At 41.5% G+C, this 25,767-nt stretch overlaps 1 protein-coding gene across 1 annotated transcript in view; it reads left to right on the forward strand.

Annotated features, from left to right (window-relative positions):
• The first annotated feature begins 7,056 nt into the window (after positions 1-7,056).
• Positions 7,057-25,767, forward strand: part of CCDC80 (coiled-coil domain containing 80) — a 163,925-nt gene continuing 145,214 nt past the window's right edge. Inside the window, exons 1-3 of the mRNA XM_088444918.1 lie at positions 7,057-7,326; positions 13,473-15,361; positions 19,727-19,883. Coding sequence (XP_088301044.1) covers positions 13,484-15,361; positions 19,727-19,883 — 2,035 coding nt within the window. The 5' untranslated portion in view covers positions 7,057-7,326; positions 13,473-13,483. The remainder of the gene's footprint in view (positions 7,327-13,472; positions 15,362-19,726; positions 19,884-25,767) is intronic.

The raw sequence follows: 25,767 nt of genomic DNA on the forward strand, positions 1-25,767 counted from the left end.
ATTTCCTCTTACCTAACTATCCACATGACAATGTATCCTATGTCATAGTTAAACTGGTCTACCTCGTTATCTAGCTCTACATGCATTGCATCACTTATTTCTAACATTAGCTCCCAATGACATCTAGAAACCAATTAATCAAGTTGCCTACCCTCACCTACTGCTCAAAGCCTTCACCAACACTTCCCTGCATGCATCTTTTACCTGTTAACACGTTCGTTCTGTCTCGACCTGGGTCTTACTTCCTCTCTTATTGCCTCTCACTGTCACCTCAAATACTTTTCCTGAGCTATTCCCAATTTATGAAGCTCACTAACCCACATGACCAGACCTTTAATCTTTCAAGTGCTTTCACTATAGCTAAAATGTATGACTTGTCTGATATGTCAGGAGCGATATAGTTTTGCAGCACATTACAAATAAAGTATGATGATGATGATGGTAATGGGGACAGGTGAGGCATGGTGACCACTGTAATTAAGGCTTAAGAGGCAAACATTGCAAGATGAATAACCCATTAAACAATACCGTCCTGGGTGTTCCACGGACATCGACTATCTGTTGAAGCTGAAATACAGACTATCAAGATTGTCAAAAGAGGGAGAGAAAAGTGACAGTAATATTATTATTTTATTGTTAATTGAATTGTTTTAAAGCTAAATTGCTGGTCAGAGTGAAACATTCCTTCTGTGCGAATTGCAACCTCACAAACGTTACCATATTTTCTATAAAGTGTGTTTTGTATAAGCAGAAGGGGCCACTTTTGGCAAAATCATTAGGTTATTTTCTACTTGCTTCCACCAATTTACAACCTGTCTCCAGTTAACAATAAGATTAATAATAGTAGTAAAGAACAATGCTGCATTGTAAGGCTACATTTTTATTCGTATTAGTATTGTAACAATAGCTTTACTTAGGTGAAGTAGATCATTGTCTTATCCACTGTCACTAGCTTTGTTTACCTTGTAATATTGTTACTTTACTGATAAGTTGAATCTAAATATACTTCCCGCAGTGTTTATGTCTTTATGTACAGCTGGAGTGGGAAAACCTCTGAGCTGCCATAAATGAGTGCCATAATACAAATTAAACATATTTATTACAGCATCTTGCTTAACTTTGTTCACAAGTTAGATCATTATTTCATTTTGCACACTGAAATGTTACACTGGTGGCCTGTCATATGCAAGTTACCTGAGTAAAATGAAACATCTAAAAATGTCTGTTCTATCCGTATAACTGCATACTTACCTACTCTCTCAGAACCTCCGGGAGACTCCCGAATTTACAGGGAATCCCCCTGGCTTACCAAAGAGTGGGTGGCCCTCCCGCATCCCTCTCACTTCCTAGGAGCATAATGCCGGGAATCGCGGTCCGTGAAGAGGGGGCGGGGCCAATGTGAAGTGATCCTATGATCATCATGTCACTTTGGCGCCTAATGACACAAATAGATCCTGCAGGACAGGAGCAGGTGTGGGGCTGTTTCAAGGTTTGCAGCACCAGGCAGTGAGGGGCTATGATTACGCAACTGACTGCAACTCTTGTCCTCTGGGGATGGAGAAAGTGGGAGGATCCGAAAGGCTGGACTGCTCTCTCAGGAGCCCACATAATTCAGGAGTCTCCCAGATATGCCAGAAGAGTAAGCAAATATGTTCTTAAATTGGCTGTTTTTTTTATTAACATTTATTATTAACATTTATTTATACAACACCAATATTTTTTGTAGCATTTTACATTTGTAACCAAAATCAGTAAGAAAAGTAACAGACGAAGAAGTAAGAGGGCTCCAAGCTTAGTCTATAGAGCATTGTAATGTACAGTAGATCGGTTTCCTGACATGTTATACAGTACTGTAGACTTACAGAAGAAAAAAGAAAGACTCTTTGTTGGGGAAGTCTTACTCAAAATGATAGAATACAAAGTAAAAAATTATAAAATACAAGTAAAATATATGTTTAGATATATTTTACTTGTATTTTTGTATTGTCCCCCTCCTCTCATATTGGATATTACTATTTTATTTGAATGTTGAATTAAAACTTATACTTTACTACTATTCTATCTGTTTGAATAAGAGTGCTCCAACAAAGAGTCTTTCTTTTTTCTTGTGTACACTAAGCATACTATTAAACATACTGACTCAGGGTGCACCACCAACCATATAAGATATGATCCTTTAATTGGGACACATTACCTATCTATCGTTGGTCTGTCTATAATAAATTACATATTATTATTCATAAAAAGTCCTTTGCGGAAACCTACCCTTCCCTTTGTGCTTATGACATACAGTACTGTAGGTGCACATTTATTAAGCGGCGGCTTGCAAAACAAAAAGGCAATGCTTTTTTTAAAGCAAAACTTGGCATGCTCTGCTTTAAATAGATTTGCAGTTTTAAATTTTGGGTGTACACACCCCGAGAATCTACGGCTTCTACAAGATGTCGCTTAGTAAATTTATCTCATTATGGTAATTTAAACACCATATTATTATGAAAAAAACAGCACAGCATTGCCCATAATTTTATGTACTTTAATCTAATCTTTATTCTATTTCTGTCAAGTGTAAAACTATGATTGATAGATTTTTAGTTACGAATTACAGTGCAACTGTGTAACACCACTCCTGGAATTATTATAGCAGGCTATGCAGTTCTGTACAAGTGCAACATTTACAGAATATGGCTCAACATCTGGCTACAATAATCTGGCAACTGGAAACACACATAGTCTGCGTTAAGCATTCTCCCGTGATGAGAGTCTATTGTCTGCTGCATGCCTCTCGGGCGACTGTAAGGAATGCATGACTTAAACACTGACTTGGACTGGAAAAAAGATTTGTAGACAAACTGTTGAAATATTATTAGAATGAAGAAATAATAAAAAAAAAAAATCAAGTATATATATATATAAACCAATAGTCACAGTTACTATTTAGAGGTTGTATTGTACCTCTTTTTTATTGATTTGATATGCATTCTCAATATAAAATAAGCAACTGTGTAAATGTGTAAGAACATGAGGACTGTAGGTCCGATTTCTGCGGCACTCTCTATCATTATTATAAAAATACTAGCTGGGATATCCGGCGTTGTCCTGGTTGAAGACTGGACCCTGAAGTACACCTGCAGCCTTTATTTGTTTAGTTTACATTGTCCACGCCTATAACCCCATTACATTGATCATGAAAAGGACCCCACTGTTTGCCCGAGCTGCCTCTGTGACCCCCTGCACCCAGTCACTCACACAAGGAGGGCCGCTCCAGTCAGTGCCACCAAGGGGGGCCCGGGAGGCAGCAGTGTTGATTTGGTGCCAGCCCATAAGCTGATTACATCTGGCGCACCGGCAGACAGACATGCAGAGACAGCACCACCGTTCGCGAGGCAATCAGGGTTTGCGGACCGGCAGCCAATCAGCAATGGCAGCACATGAATTGGCTGTCGGTCCGCGAGATCGGTGCCAGATTCAAAATGCGTCAGCGCTGTCTGTCCATGTCTGCCGCTGCCTGCCAGTGTGCCAGCTGTAATTAGCTGCTAGCCCGGCACCAAATCCACACCTGCTGGCTGCTGATGGCACACAGGGGGAGGCGAGAGGCTGATGGAGGGACATGATAGGTGAGTTGCTAGGGGGGGTCTAATGTGTACTATTGTGCGTAATGTGTTATATGGGGCACTACTACTATGTGGCATAATCTGTGAAGGGCATTGTTGTGTGGTATAATGTGCAAGGTGCATTAATGTGTAGTGTAAGGGGCTTTTCTGTGTGCAATAATGTATAAGGGTACCACTACTGCGTGCTAGGTGTGCAGTGTGGGCCCCCTCTGGACCCAGGGGCCCGTGTGCATCGCACACCCTGCACCCATTATAAATATGCTCCTGCAGGTGGGTCTATTGCCACTGGGTGGATGGGGGAAGGGGGTAATGCCACTAAGGAATCTATTGCTGTTGGAAGTGGTGGGGGATAATACTACAATAAGGACATATGGACACGGGAGGGTGGGGGTGATGCGGTAATGCTGCAATGGAGACCTATGGACACAGAGATAAGGGGATAAGGCTACAGGAGCATCAAGGCTACAGTGAGGGTGGCCAGCATCAAAATTTAGATGGCAAACTGCCCACTAGCTTTCATTTCAGCTCTTGCCAGGAGGTACTGAAGTAAACTAAGCCCAAACAATGTACAGTATAACAGAACCGGGCACATTAAGTACTTTGGATGACTGTGAAAAGCATTTGCCTCTGGTCTTCTAACTTTACAGTTGTACACCTACCTGGGATAAATGAGGATGTTTTTTTTAATTATTTTTCCTTATATTGTTTTAATGAGAAGGAGGCAACAGACTAATTGTGAGCAGCTCCAGAAATACTGTATAAGATTCTGCCCTGCAAGGCACTGAACCCCTCATCAAACCTTTATTGCCCAATATCAAAATCAAGCACTTGATATTTATTACAGTTAGATGTACAATCCTTTTAATCAGAATGAAAGTAACTAATTATACACATTCACTCACGCACTCAAGAGGAAGGCTGCTATAAACAGAGAATTTATTTGGCAGTTATTTGTACATATATTGTATTAAAATTAGGGATGTGCAGGCTCGGATAGGTTCGAGTTTGCACGTGGAGTTCGGATTTTTCCCTCCAAAAAAACGGAACTCAGAACGAGGCAAAACGTCATCTTGCATGGACGAACATCATCATTCCTGGACAAAAGACCAGGAATGATGATGTTCGTCCATGCAAGATGACGTTTTGCCTCGTTCTGAGTTCCGTTTTTTTGGAGGGAAAAATCCGAACTCCACGTGCAAACTCGAACCTATCCGAGCCTGCACATCCCTAATTAAAATATATTTCATGATTACCACAGGTGTAAGGGGTGCAGCTGCAATGGGGCCCAGAGCTGAGGGCGGCCATTTTCGTTGTCAAAGTTACATGTGTTATATACAGTTTTCACCATTGTGTGGTACATAGGGGCCCTTACAACTTTTGCTATGGGGCCTTCAAATATCTTGTAACGCGCCTGGCAGTATGGGTAGTGTGTTTAACAGGTGTCAAATTTTAAATATCACAGATGACAACCAGTGAAGTTATAAGTCATTTAGCTGCATATTGATTAAAATAATAATTGAAGGATATCTGCAAATATTAAGCATCCCCAGAATTAACTTCTTTGATATCTGCTGTGGTCCCTCCATTTACCACTCCTTGTGATACATTTGACCCTTAATAAGAGGCATACTATATGCATTCTGTATGTGCATAAAATACCAAAATGGTCAAATATTTGGAAAAGTTGTGCCTTATTGCAGTAGATGCTCATTCACAGTTTGGTAAAAATGTGCTCTAAGAACCTCATGTCATGTTTATGTCTTTTTTTATGTATAGTACTTCGAAGGATGTGACTTCCTTCACCTTGGCCCAGGACCCACCCATCTTATCATGGGACTTTTTTATAACTTGTCAGTAAATGTCATAGATATAGATAAGCTGGGCTGTCAGACAGGGGTCCCCCATGACCCCCTCACATCCTGCTGGTCGCGATGGTGATCCGAGGCTGCGTCTTTGGACCCAGCACTCAGACCACAAATGCTGACAGGAGGCATCTTATTCCTACAGACGCCTCCTGCTGCATTAGAATATTAGTTCTCTGAATCAGGCCCTGTATTAATTGTGAAATACTATAATTGCGAAAGTGAAATAAGTGAGATACAAAGTGAGATAGTTTTGAGTGGGCATGTATTTGTTTTTTCTTCTTTACTCAGTGATGTGTACTATATGTTTGAAATATATAACATTGTATATGTACTTTTCAGTTAATGGAATGTAAGATATTTTTAAATGCTATCGGCCATTTTTTTCTGAAAGACTCTTTGGAGAATATTTCAATAGACTTACAGGCAGTAACTATGTTGTAAATAGTAAATGCTTCCCACACTCCTCTGGATACCTGGGTAACAGACAAAGGCTTGGGCACCAATGCACTATATCCTGTGGTGAAGCAGGGAAGTGAGGATAACCACAGAAGGGCTAGTGGCCCTTTTTTTGCACATTTATCTGTAAACCACTTTTATTAAATATCACCAATGTACTATATACTGTGGTGAACATTACCTTGGAATAGCTTGTGGTTCTTTTTTGCACATTTATTTGTGAACCACTTTTATTAAATGTCGCCATGTACTATATACTGTGGTGGAACAAGGACGTGAGCATTACTTTACAAGACCTTGTGGTTTTTTTTTTTTTTTTTCAGATTTATCGCTGAAGCGCTTTTATTTATTTATTATTACCAGTTATTTATATAGCGCACACATATTCCGCAGCGCTTTACAGAGCTTTACAGCCTTCAGTGAATGTCACCAATATGTTAGCATTTACAATGGTTACAATAAAATGCAATGCTATATAAAAGCTGTGCTATGCAAAATTCACAAAATAAAAATTCAGGAATAAATAAAACAAGATATATTTAAATAGTAAATTAATCTACTTCAATGTTTTATTGACTCTGAGATGGGTCTTTCGGAAGGTATTACTGCCAAGGTCAATTGCTATTATCTCTCTGGTAATATGGCATTCTGTGCCACTTGTGGCTCAGTTTTACCTTAGCTATGCTAAATAACGATTGCAAGAACTTTTTGTTAAATAATTAAAACAGAAAAAAATCCAACCTATAAACAAAGTATATACAGTTTTCCCTTTAAATTTTAGTATTTTTATGTGTTTAATGTTCTGTTGTTTTAACTAGTTTACGCTGTTAATGATTATCATGTGTTCTTACTTCTTAAAATGTCCAAAACAATAATAAATCAGGACCCAAGTCTATTTGGTATACTCTATGTAGATTACATGCTGGCTTTCTGATGATGTGTAATGTTTCAGCCCCACAAGAAATCTTCAGTCCTCTCTCTCTGCCCTCCCTCAGTGCTTTCATTGGACAAGAGGCGGTGTTCTGCTGATCAGTTAAATTCTTCCCAAATTTTCTCTCTGGCTTGCAGTGGCTGTTGCTCTCTTGTGTGAGTTTGGTTTACAGTGGAGAAGACATTTTCCCTAAACTCCTCTCACTGAAACAAAATATTAAAAGTGCACAGGAAATAGGAGTCTGGGAGAAGAATAAACACTGGTCTAAGTAAAACTTGTGTCATTTCCTTCAGACAGGAATATACGTTATATTAATTCATACTCATCCCCTCCACAAACAAAGGACCAAGGAGAAGAGGAAAATGAGGGAGAATACTGCGATCGTTTAAGGAACCAGATGCTTTAAGAAAACAGCTGACTTCATCAAAAGATAGAAATGGATGTGTAATTGGTAGCAGACAAGGTAATAAAACTAACTGCAATCTGCCTTATGTACATTAAACAGTCATTTTGTTTCAATGCTACCACTGTAGTTTTTCTAAACTTAAAAAAAAAATGTCCATAGTTGTTTCATATATTTAAAGAGTATGTAGCAATCATACAATCTGTGTATAAACTAAGAGACACAAGCAATAACTGTACAAGATTAGGTATTACTAATGTATACTGCACTAATTTGTGGCATTTAAAGGTTTGAAAACTCTAAACATGGTTTGTATGATGTTAAAAGCATGCAAAGGGGGATGGATGTTGTTAAACTTTTGTTTATAATCAGCACATTGTGAATGATCATTTGATAGAAAAAAAAATAGTTTTTTCCCTGACATGTTTTTTCACCTATATTACGCCCCTGCTTGCTTTCCCCTATAGCAGCTAAAGTTGACTTTCCTTGCAATGTGCTACTTGGAGAAGGGTTTAACCCTTTATGTGCTGCATCTAAGTTACTAGCATTCCTGCTGGCTCCCCACAAGCAGCATATTTACTATATTACTATACTGGGCCATATTGATACAGACGATTGCATCTAGTGGACAACATTGAAGCATTTGTTCAATAAGCCAAAATATTTCAGGAAACCAAATGTTCAGCCGTAGTCAGATAGAAGTTCAAAATGTTGGGGGAGGGTTGAGTTACATCCAGGTTGGGGAGGTAATAAAACATCAACATTTAATATAATATTTTAATTTGCCTTATGTAAATTGTCTATATACTGTACAATATTTTGCAGTAAAACACAGAGAAAATGTCCAGGTAAAAAATATGTAAACTGGCATAAAAAAATATATGAGAAATGTGGGTTATATAAAATAAAATAAAACACATTAAAATAAATGAATGGAAGTATAAGCAAAATAGTATTAAAAACTGAGTAGTGCATAAATACAATAACTGTAAAGTATATAATAAATTGTGAACATATCTTCACAAACCTATGATGCTAATTACAATTTGGTTTCAGTTTAACGTAAACTATTGTGAGGCTGGTGTTGAGTATTGTATTTAATGAGGGTCTAAACTAGTGTTAATCTGCTTATTATTGGTTGTAGAAGATAGCATAGTGTTTCATCCATCAAACTGTATAATGTTGAGGGGGTCATTGATACTTTATTAAAACAACAATTGTAATGGGCGATTCAATTCAGTGAGATTTGAATAGCCACGGGAATCAGTTCCCAGAGTTATTCAATTGCCCCCATCGCGCCCTGCACTTAAGGGCCGTATTCAATTAGAGTCGAAAAGTGCCATTTGGTGAAAAGTTTCCGCGGATTCGGACTTTCCGCCTGTTTCAAAGTATCTCTATATTCAATTCCAGGAAGATTTCACCTAAGTGGAAACAATGCAATGTGATAGGCGGAAAAGTATCTCCTATGAATAGCAGGAGGAAAAAAGTGCAAAATCATTATTCTGCTGTGCAAACATGGGGAAACAACTCAGAACCCTTGGGACAGCCTCCCAAAGGACAAATCAACAAAAAAATAAAGAACATTACCTCAGAACACCCCAAAAAAGTACTCTCATTTTGTGGGTGAAAAAGTACAAAGTGGGGGGACAAGCATAAAAACTAGCGAAATAGACTTCTTGGGGGTCTGCAAGGATGGGTCAGGTGTTTTTAAGATTGCAGGTGCATGCCGCAGGTGCGTTTCTTAAAAGTTCACTTTAGAGACATAAATATATGCTAGCACCCTTTTTCAAGTATCCCAAATTTTACTGGACTACTTATTTCCACAAAAAAATACAGCTTTATGCCATTCTTCCCACTTTTACAAAGACGCTAATAAGAAGCAATTTAAACTATTTAAGTACCCCAAACACTTTTATTAGGGCTATTAGTACACATCTACTTTGATTACCTATGTTAGTGCATCTCTTTTTGGGGTACAGCCTGATTTCCCCACACCTGACAGTACTTTCCGCCTGTTCTGCATTTGCCATTTTCCGTTTTCACTCGGTTTTGGAATTGAATAGGACGAAAGTGGGGACGCACAAGAAAAGTTTTCACCTCCGAAACAGGTGAAGGAGGCGGAAAGTCGGACAGGCAAAACTTTTCCGACTTTTCGCCTTACATTGAATACGGGCCTAAGTCTGGAGATGTAGGTTACAGTGCCTAAAGCTGGGTGTTTAGTAGCGGTAACTTGTATTTTCCAACTTAAAGTGCCAGTGACGATTCAGTTAGTGCATGCGCTAAGCTGGAAACCAGCATTGTGGCCCTAGTTTAATTGAATTTTTGCCTAGATGTGAATAGATATTGACCAGATCTACACTATTTTATCTGGGAATTATGTTTGTGCTCTTGAACTTAGCAATGACTACCTGACACCTGACTTATTTAGCTTGGGCTCAAGTGATAAGTGCAGTAGCAGATTGATATGGGTCAGGTTGATATTTCTGGGTGACCTGTGGAGTTAAACTAGGCGCCATAATGCTGGGTACACACTATGCAACATATTGTTCGTTTGGCACCGAATGACGTATCGCATAGTGCATCTGCTGGTGTGTACAGACGATATGTCTGTGAACGATGTCGTTCACAGACATATCTGGTCAGCTGTGCAGCACAGCCGATGCCAATATATATCTTGCAGATAGATCAGTACATCTGGCTGCTGTACGGCATACTTGCCGACATTCAGCTCCCTCCTTCCAGGAGGGAGCTGAATGCCTGCATAGTGCGGGGGCATAGCCGGACACTGATGATGGATTAGGGCGGAGCCACATGATCGTGTCATCGTGGCCCCGCCCCCTCTTCACAATGCCATCATTAAAGGCATTGTGAAGCAGAGGCGGGGCCGGGGTGACCTATTCAGCGCAAATCGTGTCATCGCCCCCCCCCCGCCGCTGTGTGGATTTCTATTAGTGGGTGGTGGGCCAGGCGGCAGCCGGGAGGCTTGCATGCCTTTCCGGGAGGTCGGGAGCGGCACCCGATATTCGGGAGGTTCCTGACCAAATCGGGAGGGTAGGCAAGCCTGCAGTATGGCCTTCCCACCTACCAACCCATATGCTGACCCAGGAACCGCCGAAAATTATACCACTACTGGTTCCTGTGGCCAGACATGTCGGGTGGCATATTGGTAAGTGTGTATGCACAATATTGTTTGTGCATACCAATTACCAAATTGTTGAATTGATAGACCCATCGTGTGAGCGTCTGATCCATTGCTCAGGTGTGTACACAGCAGGGGCTAGGCTTGTGCACATTTTAATATATATATATATATATACATACACACAAATATTTCTGATACAAGACATGTCTATAACACTTTCCTTGAACTCTCTCTGTCAAGAAGACCCAGACAAAGTTGATGCATACCACATATAGGTGTAAGTGAGACCATGTGCTGTCTGTGTTGATATGAATAAATTGGCTACTCTATCATATCTTGGACCAAGACATTCTGTGATTTGATACCATATTCTGCATTTTACGTCAGCCAGGAGTTCAGAACAGAAAAATGAGGGAGATGATGAAGATAATTGTCTGTTGTTGTGGGGTGGGCAGGGGGTCCCCTTTTTTGGGGGGGGGCGGGGCCCGGTGGGGTGACAGTCCCAGGGACCATAATTTGGATGGCAGCCCTAAATACGGTACCACTATATGTTGTTCCACGATACAATGAAGGAAATAGGAAGGTACAGTACCATTGCAAATTTGTAACCACAGCTGACAAAATATATAAGAATCCTTATAATTTGTATTGAGATATCTCTAACATAGTAGGGATATATTTATTTAGGCTTAGAGGCATGCATACAGTGCAAAACCATGTTTGAAATCTATTGTTGTTCTATACAACATCAATATGTTTTGTGTGAGGAGAATGTACTAAACTAATCACTAACCACAGTAATGAAGCTTCTCCTGAAACTTATGAGACTTAAAAACTTTTTCCTGCAAATTTCTATAATCAAATGAATGATTATTTTCTTTTAGACAGTGCTTTACCCACCCATGATACACTGATTGTCACCACATTAAGGGCCTGATTCAGAGGTGCACGCTAGCTGCAATCAATGCCGATATGCACTCAGCTGGCTGATGGTGGAAGTACTGCGCATGCTTCCTGATTGGTTACCGCCAGGAGACGCAGAACGAATTTGAATGCAAGAGAAGTGGAATTCAATGGGTGTTCCTGGGAGGTAACAGTGTGGGGTGGATAGGCAGATGCTGACGTCTAAAGATGCAGTAGTGCTGACACAGGATACCATGTTCACTTTCGATGGTGCATCCGATGGTAGCGCCACTGCCAGTGGTCATCTCAGTTGGAAGATCATCTGTCGCGGCATTTATATACAGACACAGACGCGGTTTTGGCAAAAAACAATAGCGACGTCTATGTGCACCTCTGAATCAGACCATAAGGGATAAATTTACTAAAGTTTGATTTTAATCAATTAAAAATCTATCTAAATTGATTGATGAACATTGATGTTGTGCTTCAGGGCTAAATCGTACATTTACTAACACTTAAAAATCAATATAAAAAAATTGTCTTTTAGTAAATGTGTGATTAGTCCCCTAAAGCACAACATCGATGTTGATCAATTTAGATTGATTTTTAATCAATTAAAATAGATTAAAATTGACCTGTAGTAAATTTACCCCTAAAGCTGCATACACACACAACGATTTTTTTAATGAACGATTTTAGTAAACGATTTTTTCCCTTGAAAAAATTTACTAAAATCGTTTACTAAAGTTGTTCATTTACTAAATGTCATGAACTATTTTTATGAACTACAAACGATTTTTGCATATTCCCTTAATGAAAATCGCTGAGTTGACAAGTCTGACTGAACGACAAACTACAAACGACAAACTACAAACGTGAACGCGCATGAACGAAAATCGTTCATCGTTTGACTCAGAAAGTGAACGATTTTTGCCATCAATTATCGTTAAACGATATCGTTTAACGATAATCATTAAAAAAATCGTTGTGTGTGTATGCAGCTTAAGTGTCAGAAGAGCACATCTCACTTAAAATATTGATTAGGAGATCACTAACAATGAGGAACACATTGTCAGTATATTACTTTTATCAAATGTCTGATGGACTAAATAAATAGCAAAAAAAGGCTTCAAAGTCTGTTTTCGAAAAAAAGTACTAACAATGCGCTCTACATAGGTGATGTACTCATTACTATTCTTAGGCTCACTCTAGTCAGCAAATATTTCCCTCAGAAGAATGACCTGACAATATAGAATATATAGAATAGCTTCCAATGTAGGCTGACTATGAGGGTCAGGTACGCGATCCCGGCACTGATAATGCCGGCAGTCAGAATCCCGGCAGCGTAATACCGATGGTGGAAATCCAGACTCATGCAGGTACAGTACATCTTCTAACCCATCCCCTAGCCCTACCACTGATCCATCTTTCCTGCAGCCTAACCCTAACCCTCCTGAAGCCTAACCCTAACCCTCCCCATAGTGCCTAACCCTAACCCCTAGCCTTAAACCTAACCTTAACCCTAATACTCACCGTTGGGATTGCAGTTATTGGGATTCTGACTGTTGTCGGGATTTCGGCGACAGGATTCTGTCCGCCATCATTGTGTGCGCCAAGTTGCCGACTACATCCAGACTATGAATGCATAAAAGATGTTCATATATAATTTTTTATGTTTAATGTCTACCCTGTGTTTGCATTTAGTGATCATGTGTATTGTCAAACTGTTCTTCAAAGGACCTCAAATTGTGATGTGTTTTAGCCATGTGCTATACGTCCCAACTGACATTAGTGCTTTAGACCACATACACATGGAAAACTCTTATGTGCTGCAGCTTGAGTGGCTATTATAAAAAGGATAACTGATGAAGTATTCAGAAGTGACAGTAATATAACAACAGGGATGAATACTTATTTACTATAAGAGTTGTTCGAGCGACAGTAAACATACAAAAGCACATACAGAGCATATGGTGGGCTTTGAGAATTTTGCAAGCTTTGATCGAAACTGTAGGCCAAATGTGTTATTTCCTAATTGTAACTAGAACCTCAAGACACACATTTGTTAGTACTAATTTATTACCAGTGGTGCGACTTTATGTGAGGGATTATCTTGTTAGTATCATTGTGTACTGAAATATTTTTTTTCTGTCTTTTGTAGACAATCCAAAAATGAACTGGACACTAATTTTACGTCTGGCCATCTTGCTGACTGTGTGGTTAATATGTGCTTCTGACAATTCTCATGGGAGAGTACCTCTCGAGAAGAGAGGAACCCTTCGTACAGCACAAAATTCTTACAATGTAAGAACAATACCTTCCCATAGAAGGAATCACAATTTATCTAGAAATCAAAGTAGCTCTGTAAATAAGGATTTAGTTAGGAGAAATTTGGCACAAACTATGCTGAAAGATGAGGGGCAAGCTCAAGCCAAAAAGGCCAATCCACAGCAAAGGCCTGGTGTTAGACAGCCCCAGGTTAGAATGCTGAAGGATGACAGCGTGACATCTGCCCGCTCTAGAACAGCACGGTTTCCCTCTGCTTCCAGTTCTCCAAATATTCTTGCTAGCTTTGCTGGGAAAAATAGAGTTTGGATAATCTCTGCTCCACACGCATCTGATGGTTATTACCGACTAATGATGAGTCTCCTCAAAAATGATGTGTACTGTGAACTTGCTGAAAGACATATTCAACAGATTGTCATATTTCATGAGGAAGGAGAGGAAGGGGGCAAAATTAGGCGAATTACAAATGAAGGAAAGATCTTAGAACAGCCACTTGATCCATCAATTGTACCAAAAATGATGGCCTCTCTAAAACTAGAAAAAGGAAAGTTTGGTATGGTTCTGCTTAAAAAGACTTTGCAAGTAGAGGAAAGGTATCCTTACCCTGTTCGTCTAGAAGCAATGTATGAGGTTGTTGATCAAAGTCCAATAAGGAGAATAGAAAAACTTAGGCAAAAAGGTTTTGTGCAAAAATGTAAAGCAGCTGGAGTAGAGGGACAAGTATCTGAAGATGGGGATAGTAGTAGCAGCACCAGTGGATCTAGTGGTATAAAACCAACACAAGCTATTAACACTGTCCAAGTCTCAGTTAAGAAGGAGGAACCAAAGAGAACTGTAGTTCCTACAAGGTCATCTAAGTTAAAAACTACAAGAAAGACTTTTGTAGCACCTCCACCTGTACCCACATCTAAAGCAACAACTATTCCTCCTATCACTAGGGCAACAACGCGCATATTGACTACAGCAACAAGGCCACCAACAACGCTACCAACAACAGTACTTCCCACCACTCAAAAACCATGGACAACTAAGGTCCATGCCACTACTGAGACTCACAGGTTACTTGTGCCAGTTGAAGTAACAACGAGGGCTCCAGAAACAGCAGGTCATTACTTTCCTGCGAGAACAGAAAAACACAAAGATAGACAGCATGTGCAGACAGGAAAGCACTTTGCTACTACAACCAAAATAAACAAAGCAATGGTCTACGAGTCCCACACAGATGCTCCAGTTATTTCAACAACCACTACAGAGCACAGTACAAAAGAAAACACAGGGCGATTTGGGGACAACCGTACGGATAGAAAAGACCACAGCTCTCATGATATTACACCAAGTCGAAAAAAACCTACAAAGACCAAGTCATCAAAAAAGAAAACAGTAGACAAAATAGTAAATAATGAGTATGATGACAAATTTGACCCTGGGAAACCCACAACATCACAGGTGGAAGAGGTTACTGAAGAGGCACATTTTCCTCCTAAAAAAGATAAAGAACAAAGAAAGGAGGAAAAACCTGAAAAAATTGAAAAAAAGAAAAAGAAAAATGAGAAGGCAGAGAAACCCTCCAAGAAAGAAAAAGCTAAAAAGGACAAGACAGACAAAAAGATAAAACCAGAAAAGGACCGAAGCAAGAAGAACAAAAAAGCAGTCAAAGGAGATGATGATGGATTTATAAAGCCAGTAAAAAAAACATTTACAGAAATTCCAAAAAGATCATTGTCAACTTTCCTGGAAAACTTTGAAGCCAAACGAAGATTGTTGGTAAGTCTTGTCAACAACTATTTGGCTACAACTATTTGTGATTTGGTTGTCGTATTCAAAAATTTGTTTATTATATCAGAGGTATCAGCCATTGTAGACAATGCGAGACCAACAAATGGCAACATTAGCTGTACAAAGCTCAGCCAACCAATGTATAGTAAATGTATGTATTAAGGTGCGTACACACTAGACGATATTTTACACGATTCGCCCGATTTCAACACATCGGAACGACAAATCATGTAAAATTTGTCCAAATCATGAGTGTCCACTCATGATCACGTTGCCGATGCGCGTCCCCGCTGGTCATACATCGCATTTTTTTGAGATCTTGCCTACAGCAGGCAAGATCTCCCAATCTTGTACACGACACACTGGAAATCGTTAAGGACGCCCGATAGATCGTTGGTCAGATTGGACACTTTTTAGCACCATATCGTGTCCTGGAGTGCCGGGGAGAGTTCAAGGGAAATCACTCACAATATCACATCGTGAGCACATCATCTAGTGTGTACGCACCTTTAGTTAGGGAATGTTAATTTATGAGGATGAGAGAATATTAATCTTGGACATGAGACTAGGGTGAGGCAGCATTTTCCTCCTCACAGTATACAGTAGGTGAGTAAATGTCATGCACAGAATATGAGTCCATCATTATCTAAATGATAATAGGTAACAATTATTGTGGTCAGGGCCGGATTGAGGGCTACATGGGCCTGGAGCTGAAAATGACCAAGGGCCTAATATGAGAAGCAGAGGAGGTGTGACCAGTGCCGTGTGGGTGTGGCCAGTGCCATGTGGGCGTGTACACCCCTATACTCTCAGCCCCAATGTCTCCCTAAATATGTAAAGGAAAAAAATGCTTCATTTTGTGAGGTAAATAGATATACCATTTCACTACTTATGATTTATGGCTGACCATGTTTAGAGCAGATGGCCAGTCATCATCATGTTGTGATGACAATGGGCCTATTTTTATGTGGAGGCCTGGAGCTGTAGCTCCATCCGCCCCATTGTTAATCTGGCCCTGATTGTGGTGCTATAATCAGATATTAAAACTTTTACCATAATAGTATGACAGTGAGCAGAGAGGGATCAGAGATCTGGTTGATGTGAGACATGATGGAGTAAGTACTTGATTGACATAAGCAGCTTATTACCACCAAGGTGCGGTGGTATTTCATTTTCAAGATCTGCAAATATAAGTATGTGAATGTTACCACTAGCCCCTTTATATAGTATATCCCTTATATACTAATGCTAGTTTTCAGAAAGGTATCACTCAAATATTCTGCAGCAATGTCCCACAAAGAGGCATTGCAGATATCAATAGGCCACCCATAGCAGGAATTAAGCTATCCACAAACACTATGCTCTGTGTGTTCTGTCAGATCACCGAATGACCAAGTCTGAGGGCACACATGCAGGGCAGCCAAATTTCTTTGGACAGAACCACATAATCACATCCTTTCTTGCACCATAAACACACCAATGTGATCACTACTGTAGCAATGTTTTTTCTAAAACTCTCCCTTCAAAGTCTGTTCATTTTACTTAGACAACTAAAAATTAATACAGAAGAATTAAATGCAGTGTTCAGCCTTATCCTGAGCTTCAATGAAGTTTTGTTAAGGGGTCAAGTGTGGTAGAACGTTTGCTTCCTCTGTAATACAAACAGCTGCAAAATAACATCCTACATCCTGAAATGAATGCAGTACATTCAGTGGACAAGTCCTGTGCTTAATGCCATTTAACCTTCATTGGGAGTTTCAGTTACCTAGAAGGCTGCAAGCATTAGGCTTATGTGCACTGTCCTTCCTTAGTTTCCCCATATCAGAGTGATTCAATACAGAAAAGAAAATGCCCTTAGTTTAAACAGATATTTGTTCCCGCCACTTACTACATCACTCATTTACAATGTAAGGATGGTTCAAAGTCCTAGCACCAGTAATTAATTACTGCACTGGAACATTCCAATCTTATACTGCTGAAATAAAGGTGATCTTATTGCCCAGGTACTGTAAGTAAATGTTTAATGGAAAATTTCATAACATGGAAAAATATACTTTAATAACTATTTTCAATGAAAGTGTCCCCCCGGAATGGATAGAACTTATTTAACTATTGTTTAAATTTATTTATATAGCGTCAGTATACTCCGTTGTGCTTTACAATTGGGAACAAAACAGAAATAAATTTATACTGGGTAATAAGTAATAACAGACAGGAAGGTAAGAGGGACCTGCTCGCAAGCTTAAATAGCCATGCAATTAGAATGTAGGACTTGGTTGTATAAACAAGTGCATTGGTCAGGGCAGTAACTAGGGGTGTAAGACTGGTGCGGCCATACGGAGTGCAGGGCTCTGTGGTGTCACTCCCTGCTGCTACACCTGGTGCGAGGAGGGTTCTAGTGCAAAAAAAGGGGCATGACTTCACGGACAGGGGGTGTGGCCTCACAGGCCAAACCCCCATTTTAATAACCTCCCGGGGTTCCTGAAGGTATAGACTGCCCCTGGGGACCACTCTGTGTACAGTGCCGGCTCTCTCAATGTGTCAGTGCAGCACTCGGCTCCTGTCACTGTAGAGGAGTCGGCACTTTAGTGTCATCCCTCAGCAGGTGACACCCGGGTGCGGCCGCACCCCCCCAACCCAAGGCCCTCCTCACCCTCCCCTTGTGACGCTAGTTTGTGGGTGCACTGTTTCTGCCATGGCTAACAGGGTGACTGTCGCGGGAAGGAGTCGGGAAGCCAACAGATGAAATCCCGACCGCCGGCTTCCCGACTGTCTAATCCCGGCAAGGTACCAATGACAGGCGTCGAAATCCCGACGCCTGTCATTAGGCCTACACCGGGAGCCCGACACCCGGCATACAAATCGAAGGTAAGCTGGGTGCCGGGCGCGGACAGCAGTGGGGGGGGAGAGGGTTAGGTTAGGGCTCCCGGGGGGAACTCAGGGTCCGGCACCCCCCAGGAGGGTTAGGCCAGGGGAAGGGGGGAGTAGGTTTAGGCACTTAGAGAGGGGTTAGGCACTTGGGGGGGAGGTTAGGGTTAGGCACCCCTAAAGGAGGGTTAGGGTAGGTAATTAGGTTAGCAATACTAACCAGAAAGAACGATCAGGATCTTCACCCCTGCCAGGCTGCCGCTGTCGGGATTAGATCATAAATCATACTGATTCCACTGGCACTGCACCCTGCAACCAGAATCACTACGGTTGTGCTGCCCGAAGCTGCCATAATTACAGCTGCTCAGAACATCTTCAAGATGCTCTAGGCACTGCTGCAGTTCCGGGTGCCAGTGGCCCCGCCCCCTATGTGTGATGTCATGTGCAAAGGGGCGGGGCTGGCACAGGGCGCTCAGAGCCCTTGTTACAGTTCTGACATTCATATATTATTGTCAAGTGCAGAATACACTCTAAATATACAGTAGGTCTGGATTTAGTCTTTCATTCATTACAACCTATACAAATGGTTATACAGAAACAATTCAATTACAATCCAGACAGAAAAATATGACAGGTAACTACTTGTAAGAAAGGAAACCGGCCCTTCAGACCTTTTACATATTATACTTCTTCCCAACCTTGGTGGAGGAACAAGCACATTACAGCACAGTGTCATTATGAGCATTTAATTTCCTCAATAAAACCTAGCATTCTCACCCCATAGCCCAGCCTGCTCACCCCTGTGCTCCCACTCTGCCTCGTAGCCACCCCTTTTGTTTCAGCCTTGTGCTTCTCCATTAGATTGTAAACTCATAGGTGCTAAACCTTTTATTTCTTGTCTTTTTGCTGCTGGATAATGTGACACCCTATAAATATTCTAATAAAAGTCATATACATAAAAGACTAATCTTTCTTCACAATAGAATGTTGTTAATTTTGCCGTTGTGATGCAGCTGCACAGGAGACGTGCAATCCCATAAATGGACGTTCCTGGGCGGTGACATGGAGGTGGCTAAGTGGAGGCACAGAGATGGGGGAGTGTCGCAGGCGTGTCGCTGATAGTGGTTGCATACAGAGATGCAGAAAGAATCACATATGAAGCCATATTCAGATGGATAATGTACAACACCTTTTATTAATCTTGTCATATTGCAAAAAAAGAAAATATTTGCTGATAATTAAAAAAGATAGAATATATGCATGTCTTAACCCCCACCTAAGTATTGTATACCTGTGGACCACTCCTACTCAGTAATAAATGTCCCACAGTCCCCCAAATCCACAACAACCAATGTTCCCCCCATGAAACTCTCCACTGTTACTTAATCCAGCTCACAGCTATGGAGGACATGTTAATGGCACCGATATATACTTTTGATTGTCTGTGTTTTTGCAAATAACAGACATCTTCTATTTCTCATATAGCTTATTACTGCACCAACAGAGGACAGCAACATGTATTCCCAACAGAGGGACGAGTATCTTGAGACAGTTTGTGAAATGGCCATTAGAAAAATCTCAATTATCACAATTTTTGGAACTTTGACAAACAGCACTATGAAAATAGACCACTTTCAGCTAGGTAAGTAAAGGTTTAATATTACATGTTCTGATACTGCTTGATCATGCTTGTCTTTAGGTTCAAAGAAATTAAAAATACCAGCGCTAATCTAGACGTGAAACTAATTCCCAAAAATTAAGTATCAATGGACAGTTGATATCACATATAAAAAACAATTTAATAAATCAATGACAATATTCCTAAAAAACACTAGAGATGTATACGCAACAGTATTGATGGTTAAAAATGCCACTAATAATAGTGTGTAAGAACTATGTAATAAGTTCCTTGATGGATACTCCCTCCAGATATAACACAGTCAAATGCTGGGTATATAGAATGTTAACGTTAAAGGTATCCCTGGCAATGAAATTACCGGTAAAGGTCACGAATTGTCACAGTCCTTGGCGGCATGCTGCGGCCATTGCAGAAATTTTTCAGGGCTGTGGTGTTCCACCGAAGAGTGATTATGCCAAAGTAAACAGGGATTGAAAGTCCAAGGAGTAAGTATTGCCAGCAATTGGAAGGCGTATCACAGGGTCTGTAGGCTCAACGCGTTTCACTGGCTAAGAATACATCCAGCTTCTTCAGGTTCTTCATCAGGTCCCTCTGATGCAGATAATTTCACCTTTTTGGAAATACAACTGTCAAGTGAAGACACGCTTAGAATGGTCTATGCAAATAAGAAAATATTTTTTCTTTTAAAAACAAAAAGTTAAAGCTGCATTACTCCTTTTATATCAATTTTAGCTGGGTGATTCTCCTACCAGGATCCTTGGTGGCTGTGCACTGCACTAGTTTCTTTACCAGGGTTCTGTGGTTCTTCTCACAGCTCTATCTGAAATCTGGTATTATTCATTCACACCACTGCTACAGAGGTGTGAATGAATAGACCAATCAGAATCCATAATCAGATTGTAATTCACAGCGCTTCACTTTTTCCATATTTTGTTATGTTACAGCCTTATTCCAAAATGGAATAAATTAATTTTTGTCCTCAAAATTCTACACACAATACCCCATAATGACATGTAAAAAGTTTTTTTGAGATTAGTTTTTTTGAAACTAAGAAATCACATGTACATAAGTATTCACAGCCTTTTCTCAATACTTTGTTGATGCACCTTTGGCAGCAATTACAGTCTCCAGTCTTTTTGAATATGATTCCACAAGCTTGGCACACCTATCCTTGGGCAGTTTCGCCCATTCCTCTTTGCAGCACCTGTCAAGCTTCATCAGGTTGGATGGGAAGCGTCGGTTCACAGCCATTTTCAGATCTCTCCAGAGATGTTCAATCGTATTCAAGTCTGGGCTCTGGCTGGGCCACTCAAGAACATTCACAGAGTTGTCCTGAAGCCACTCCTATGATTTCTTGGCTGTGTGCTTAGGGTCGTTGTCCTGCTGAAAGATAAACCGTTGCCCACGTCTGAGGTCAAGAGCGCTCTGGAGCAGGTTTTCATCCAGGATGTCTCTGTACATTGCTGCATTCATCTTTCCCTCTATCTTGACTAGTCTCCCAGTTCCTGCCGCTGAAAAACATCCCCACAGCATGATGCTCCCACCACCATGCTTCACTGTAGAGATGGTATTGGCCTGGTGCCTGGTTTCCTCCAAACATAATGCCTGGCATTCACTCCAAAGAGTTCAATCTTTGTCTCAACAGACTAGAGTATTTTGTTTCTCATGGCCTGAGAGTCCTTCAGGTGCATTTTGGCAAACTCCAGGCAGGCTGCCATGTGCTTTTTACTAAGGAGTTGCTTCCGTCTGGCCACTCTACCATACAGGGCTGATTGGTGGATTGCTGCAGATATGGTTATCCTTCTGGAAGGTTCTCCTCTCTCCACAGAGGAATGCTGTAGCCAGGGCTGTCTTAACAGCAGTGCAGGCCCCTGGGCAAAGCAATGCACTGGGGCCCCCATTAAACAATCCTCTGCTGGGGATGGGATGCTATCGGTGTCACCCGCTGAAGGATGACACGAAGATACAGGCTCCCCCTCAGTGACAGGAGCCAGGTGCTGCACTGTAGCAGTAAGTGCAGCACTCGGCTCCCGTCACAGTGAGGAAGCCTGCACTGCCCGCACCTCCGGCATCTCTGGCATCCCCAAGCACACATTGATAATCTCGGGCCGGGGACTGGGTTCGGGCAACGAGGCCACGCCCCTTCCATGAGGCCACACCCCTTCCCGAGACCACGCCCCTTTTTGGCGGTGAGCGCGGCTGCTCCGTGCACAAAGCATCTCTCCCCGCACCAGGTGTCACCACGGGGAGGAACGCCACTGATATAGAGCACCGGCCCCCCTCTCCCACCGCCGCTCACAGAACTCTCCTGCCCAGCCTGGACATACATATGCGAGAAGGCACAGCATGTTCGGCCAGAGCCAGCAGAGGGAGCCCTCCTGTGACACGGCATGAAGATTGGTGCGTGCGGGCAGTCTCCCAGAACACGGTGATGGGAAACCTTGCAGCTTCTCTCTCCCTGCAACTTTCACACCCTATGCTGTGTGTTACCCTGCAGCCGGTACCCGCCTCTGCCTCCTCCCCATGCAGGACTATCAGCGGTGGCAGCTATGTGATGAGGGGTAGGGGTGCTATCGGCCATGGGCCCTTGGAATACTGGGGCCCTTGGGCAACTGCCCATTTAGCCTATAGGTAGAGATGGCCCTGGCTGTAGCTCTGACAGAGTGACCATCGGGTTCTTGGTCACCTCCCGGCCAGCCAACTCTAGGAAGAATCCTGTTGGTTCCGAACTTCTTCCATTTACAGATGATGGAGGCCACTGTGCTCATTGGGACCTGCAAAGCAGCAGATATTTTTCTGTACCCTTCCCCAGATTTGTGCCTCGAGACAATCCTGTCTCAGAGGTCTACAGACAATTCCTTGGACTTCATGATTGGTTTGTGCTCTGACATGCACTGTCAAGTGTGGGACCTTATATAGACAGGTGTATGCCTTTCAAAATCATGTCCAATCAACTAATATTACCACAGGTGGGCTCCTATTAAGCTGTAGGAACATCTCAAGGTTGATAAGTGAAAACAGGATGCACCTGAGCTCAATTTTGAGCTTCATGGCAAAGGCTGTGAATACTTATGTACATGTGATTTCTTAGTTTTTTTTTTATTAAATTGGCAAAAATCTCAAAAAAACTTTTCACACTTTGTCATTATGGGGTATTGTGTGTAGAATTTTGAGGACAAAAAAGAATTTATTCCATTTTGGAATAAGGCTGTAACATAACAAAATGTGGAAAAAGTGAAGCGCTGTGAATACTTTCCGGATGCACTGTAGGTGTAGTTTCCTTAGCACCTGCTGTTCTCAAATACTTCCAGGAGACCTGGTACGTAATGCACATGTGCAGCCTTCAGCGGGCACATGCATCAGTGGAGGCAGACGGGCAGGGGTCCAGAGAATCCATCTCTGAATAAATATGCAGCTGTTTTTGGGCGGGATATCAATATAACTTGAATAAATATGCCCCAATTAGAGGAGTGCAGTTTAGTAATTCTAGGGAAAGGGATGGGAGTGCATCAGAAAGAGAAACAGTGAATTAATAGATCAGTCGAGCTAAGATGCTTGCTGACTAGAAAAGCATGTTATAGCATTAGCAAGACATGGTGGAAGGCCTGTAATAAAGGAGCATTTAATAAGGAAACTGGAGCAGAACAAACATATTCTGTTATTATTGGAACTTCAATGAAGGCATCTTTGCAAATAGAAGCTTTTAGTCCTTTTAGTGTTGATTTTCATGTCAAGTTTTCCATATTGATCTAATTTTGGTGTGCCAAAAGGCTTTGTCTTGGGAATGGAGTTAGAATCACAAATAATTAGGCTTGGCTAGCAGCCACCTGTAGTTATATTACGTGGGGGAGTAGGTACAATGGTACAGTTTTAGTCCTGAGTCATTCTTTAAATATTTCTCAGATACAGGAGTATCTCCATATTTCACTCAAAGAGCAGAGAGCTACACAAGTATCATTTACTGAAACCCACACAAGCCATGTGGTTACAATCACTCTGACTGTAATGTATGATGTCATTACTTTATAGCACTGATGACGGTAGGCTACCCACATGCCACATGCCAACCAGTATACATGGTGTTTTGGGTTTTCCCAAAACTTGTCTAACTTAGCAGCTGATTAATTTATGATTCTGTAGAAACATGAAAACAAAATGGCAAACATGCCCTGCTTATATTTAAATCAACTGAAATAAGAGTTACTGGGCAAAACTATAGGCGTTGCTTTGCTGTGTGCACAGTAAAGGAGCTTCATACAGTGCAAACAAGGTGCTGTAACCTAGAGCAGCCAATCAGATAGTTGCTTTCATTTTGTATTCAGGAAGTGTCAGAATGTGATTGGTTGTTATGGGTGACAGCACACAGGTGTGCCTGTCATATGCATTATATATTTTAATAAGTCTCTATGTGGTTGTTCTGTAGTTGGTTATACACAATGGAAAAGCAATTGGGCATTTCATGGTTACTCACATTACAACATACATGCCTACTCTCCCGGGAAGGCCGGGAGTCTCCCGAATATCGGGTTGCGCTTCCGGCCCCCCGGGAAAAGTAGGCAAATCTCCCACCTGCCGTCACCCCCCGCAATCCCCCTCCCGAGATTTGCGCTGAATCGCGTCATCGCGCCCCCACCCCCTGTTTTGCAATGCAAGTAAGCTCGTTATTGCGAAGAGGGGGCAGGGCCACAATGATGTACCCCCAATATGTCATCATCACCTGGCCACACACACCCCCTCCCCCACTGTATACAGACATTCAGCTCCCTCCCAGGAGGGAGCTGAATGTCAGCAAGTATGCATTACAAAGTGACATAGCAAACAATTAGCAATTCTTGTATATAGTTTTTTAAAGCATGACCTGTCTTATTATTTTCTCAGTAAAAAAAATAACATTTTGCTGTTAATAGCCAAGCAAATAACTTGCTATGTCACTTTGTAACGTGAGTTACCATGGAATGACCCAATTAAAACATACATAGAACAGACAACAATATTATTCCCTCCCATGCATTGTAAAATATATTAGAATATGATCACACAAGCAGTGCCATATTCATACTAAGTGCCAGATGAACCTGTGCTTTTCTATCCCAAGCCACACATAGTAAAGGACCTGAGCTGGTTTCAATTCAAAATTTTACTTTTTTAGTATTTAGTATGGAAATTACTTTGTTATTTTATCTTTAGAGGAGTTGTACACTTTGGTGCATCCCATATTTGCCCCCATGTATAGTGAATAGTTGGTCCACTGTAGTTGAACCTCATCACCTGAAGCCAAAAGCTGACATATTAGAGTATGTAATCCACCCATAACAGTTCCATAGAAGCTTTAGGAAGCCCTTATATAGAGCTATTTTGTTGTGCTATATATTTGGTTTGTAGTGTGCTTGCTTGAGCAGGGACTCAAATATAGGCAACATATTTGTTTTATGTGGGCAATGGGATTAGTAAATAAGGATAGGTTTAAACCAAACTATATTTTTGCTGTTATTTAATCTATGTGATGCTTTTAATGTTTGTAATAGAGCCATACTTGCCGACTATCTGGCTGCTCTTTCTGGGAGGGAGCAGCCAGATCGGCAGAACAGGGGCATGTCCGGACGGGCTGAGGTAGTTTTGCAGACGTGACAGGGGGCGGGGCCACACGATCGCGTCATTTTAGCCCCGTCCAAACTACACAATGCCGTAAAAAACAGGCATTGTGAAGCAGTGGGCGGGGCCAAAATGACACGATTCACGCTGAATCGCGTCATTTTGGCCCCGCCCCCTGCTTCACAGTGCCTGATTTTTCTGGCATTGTGTAGTGTGGGCGGGGCCAAAATGCCGCCATTCAGCATGAATCGCGTTAGCGCCCCCCCTCCGCTACGGGGGTTTAACAGGTATTGGC

This window comes from Taudactylus pleione, unplaced genomic scaffold, assembly GCF_031769625.1.
Source record: "Taudactylus pleione unplaced genomic scaffold, aTauple2 ptg000374l, whole genome shotgun sequence".
NCBI classification, from domain to species: Eukaryota; Metazoa; Chordata; class Amphibia; order Anura; family Myobatrachidae; genus Taudactylus; species Taudactylus pleione.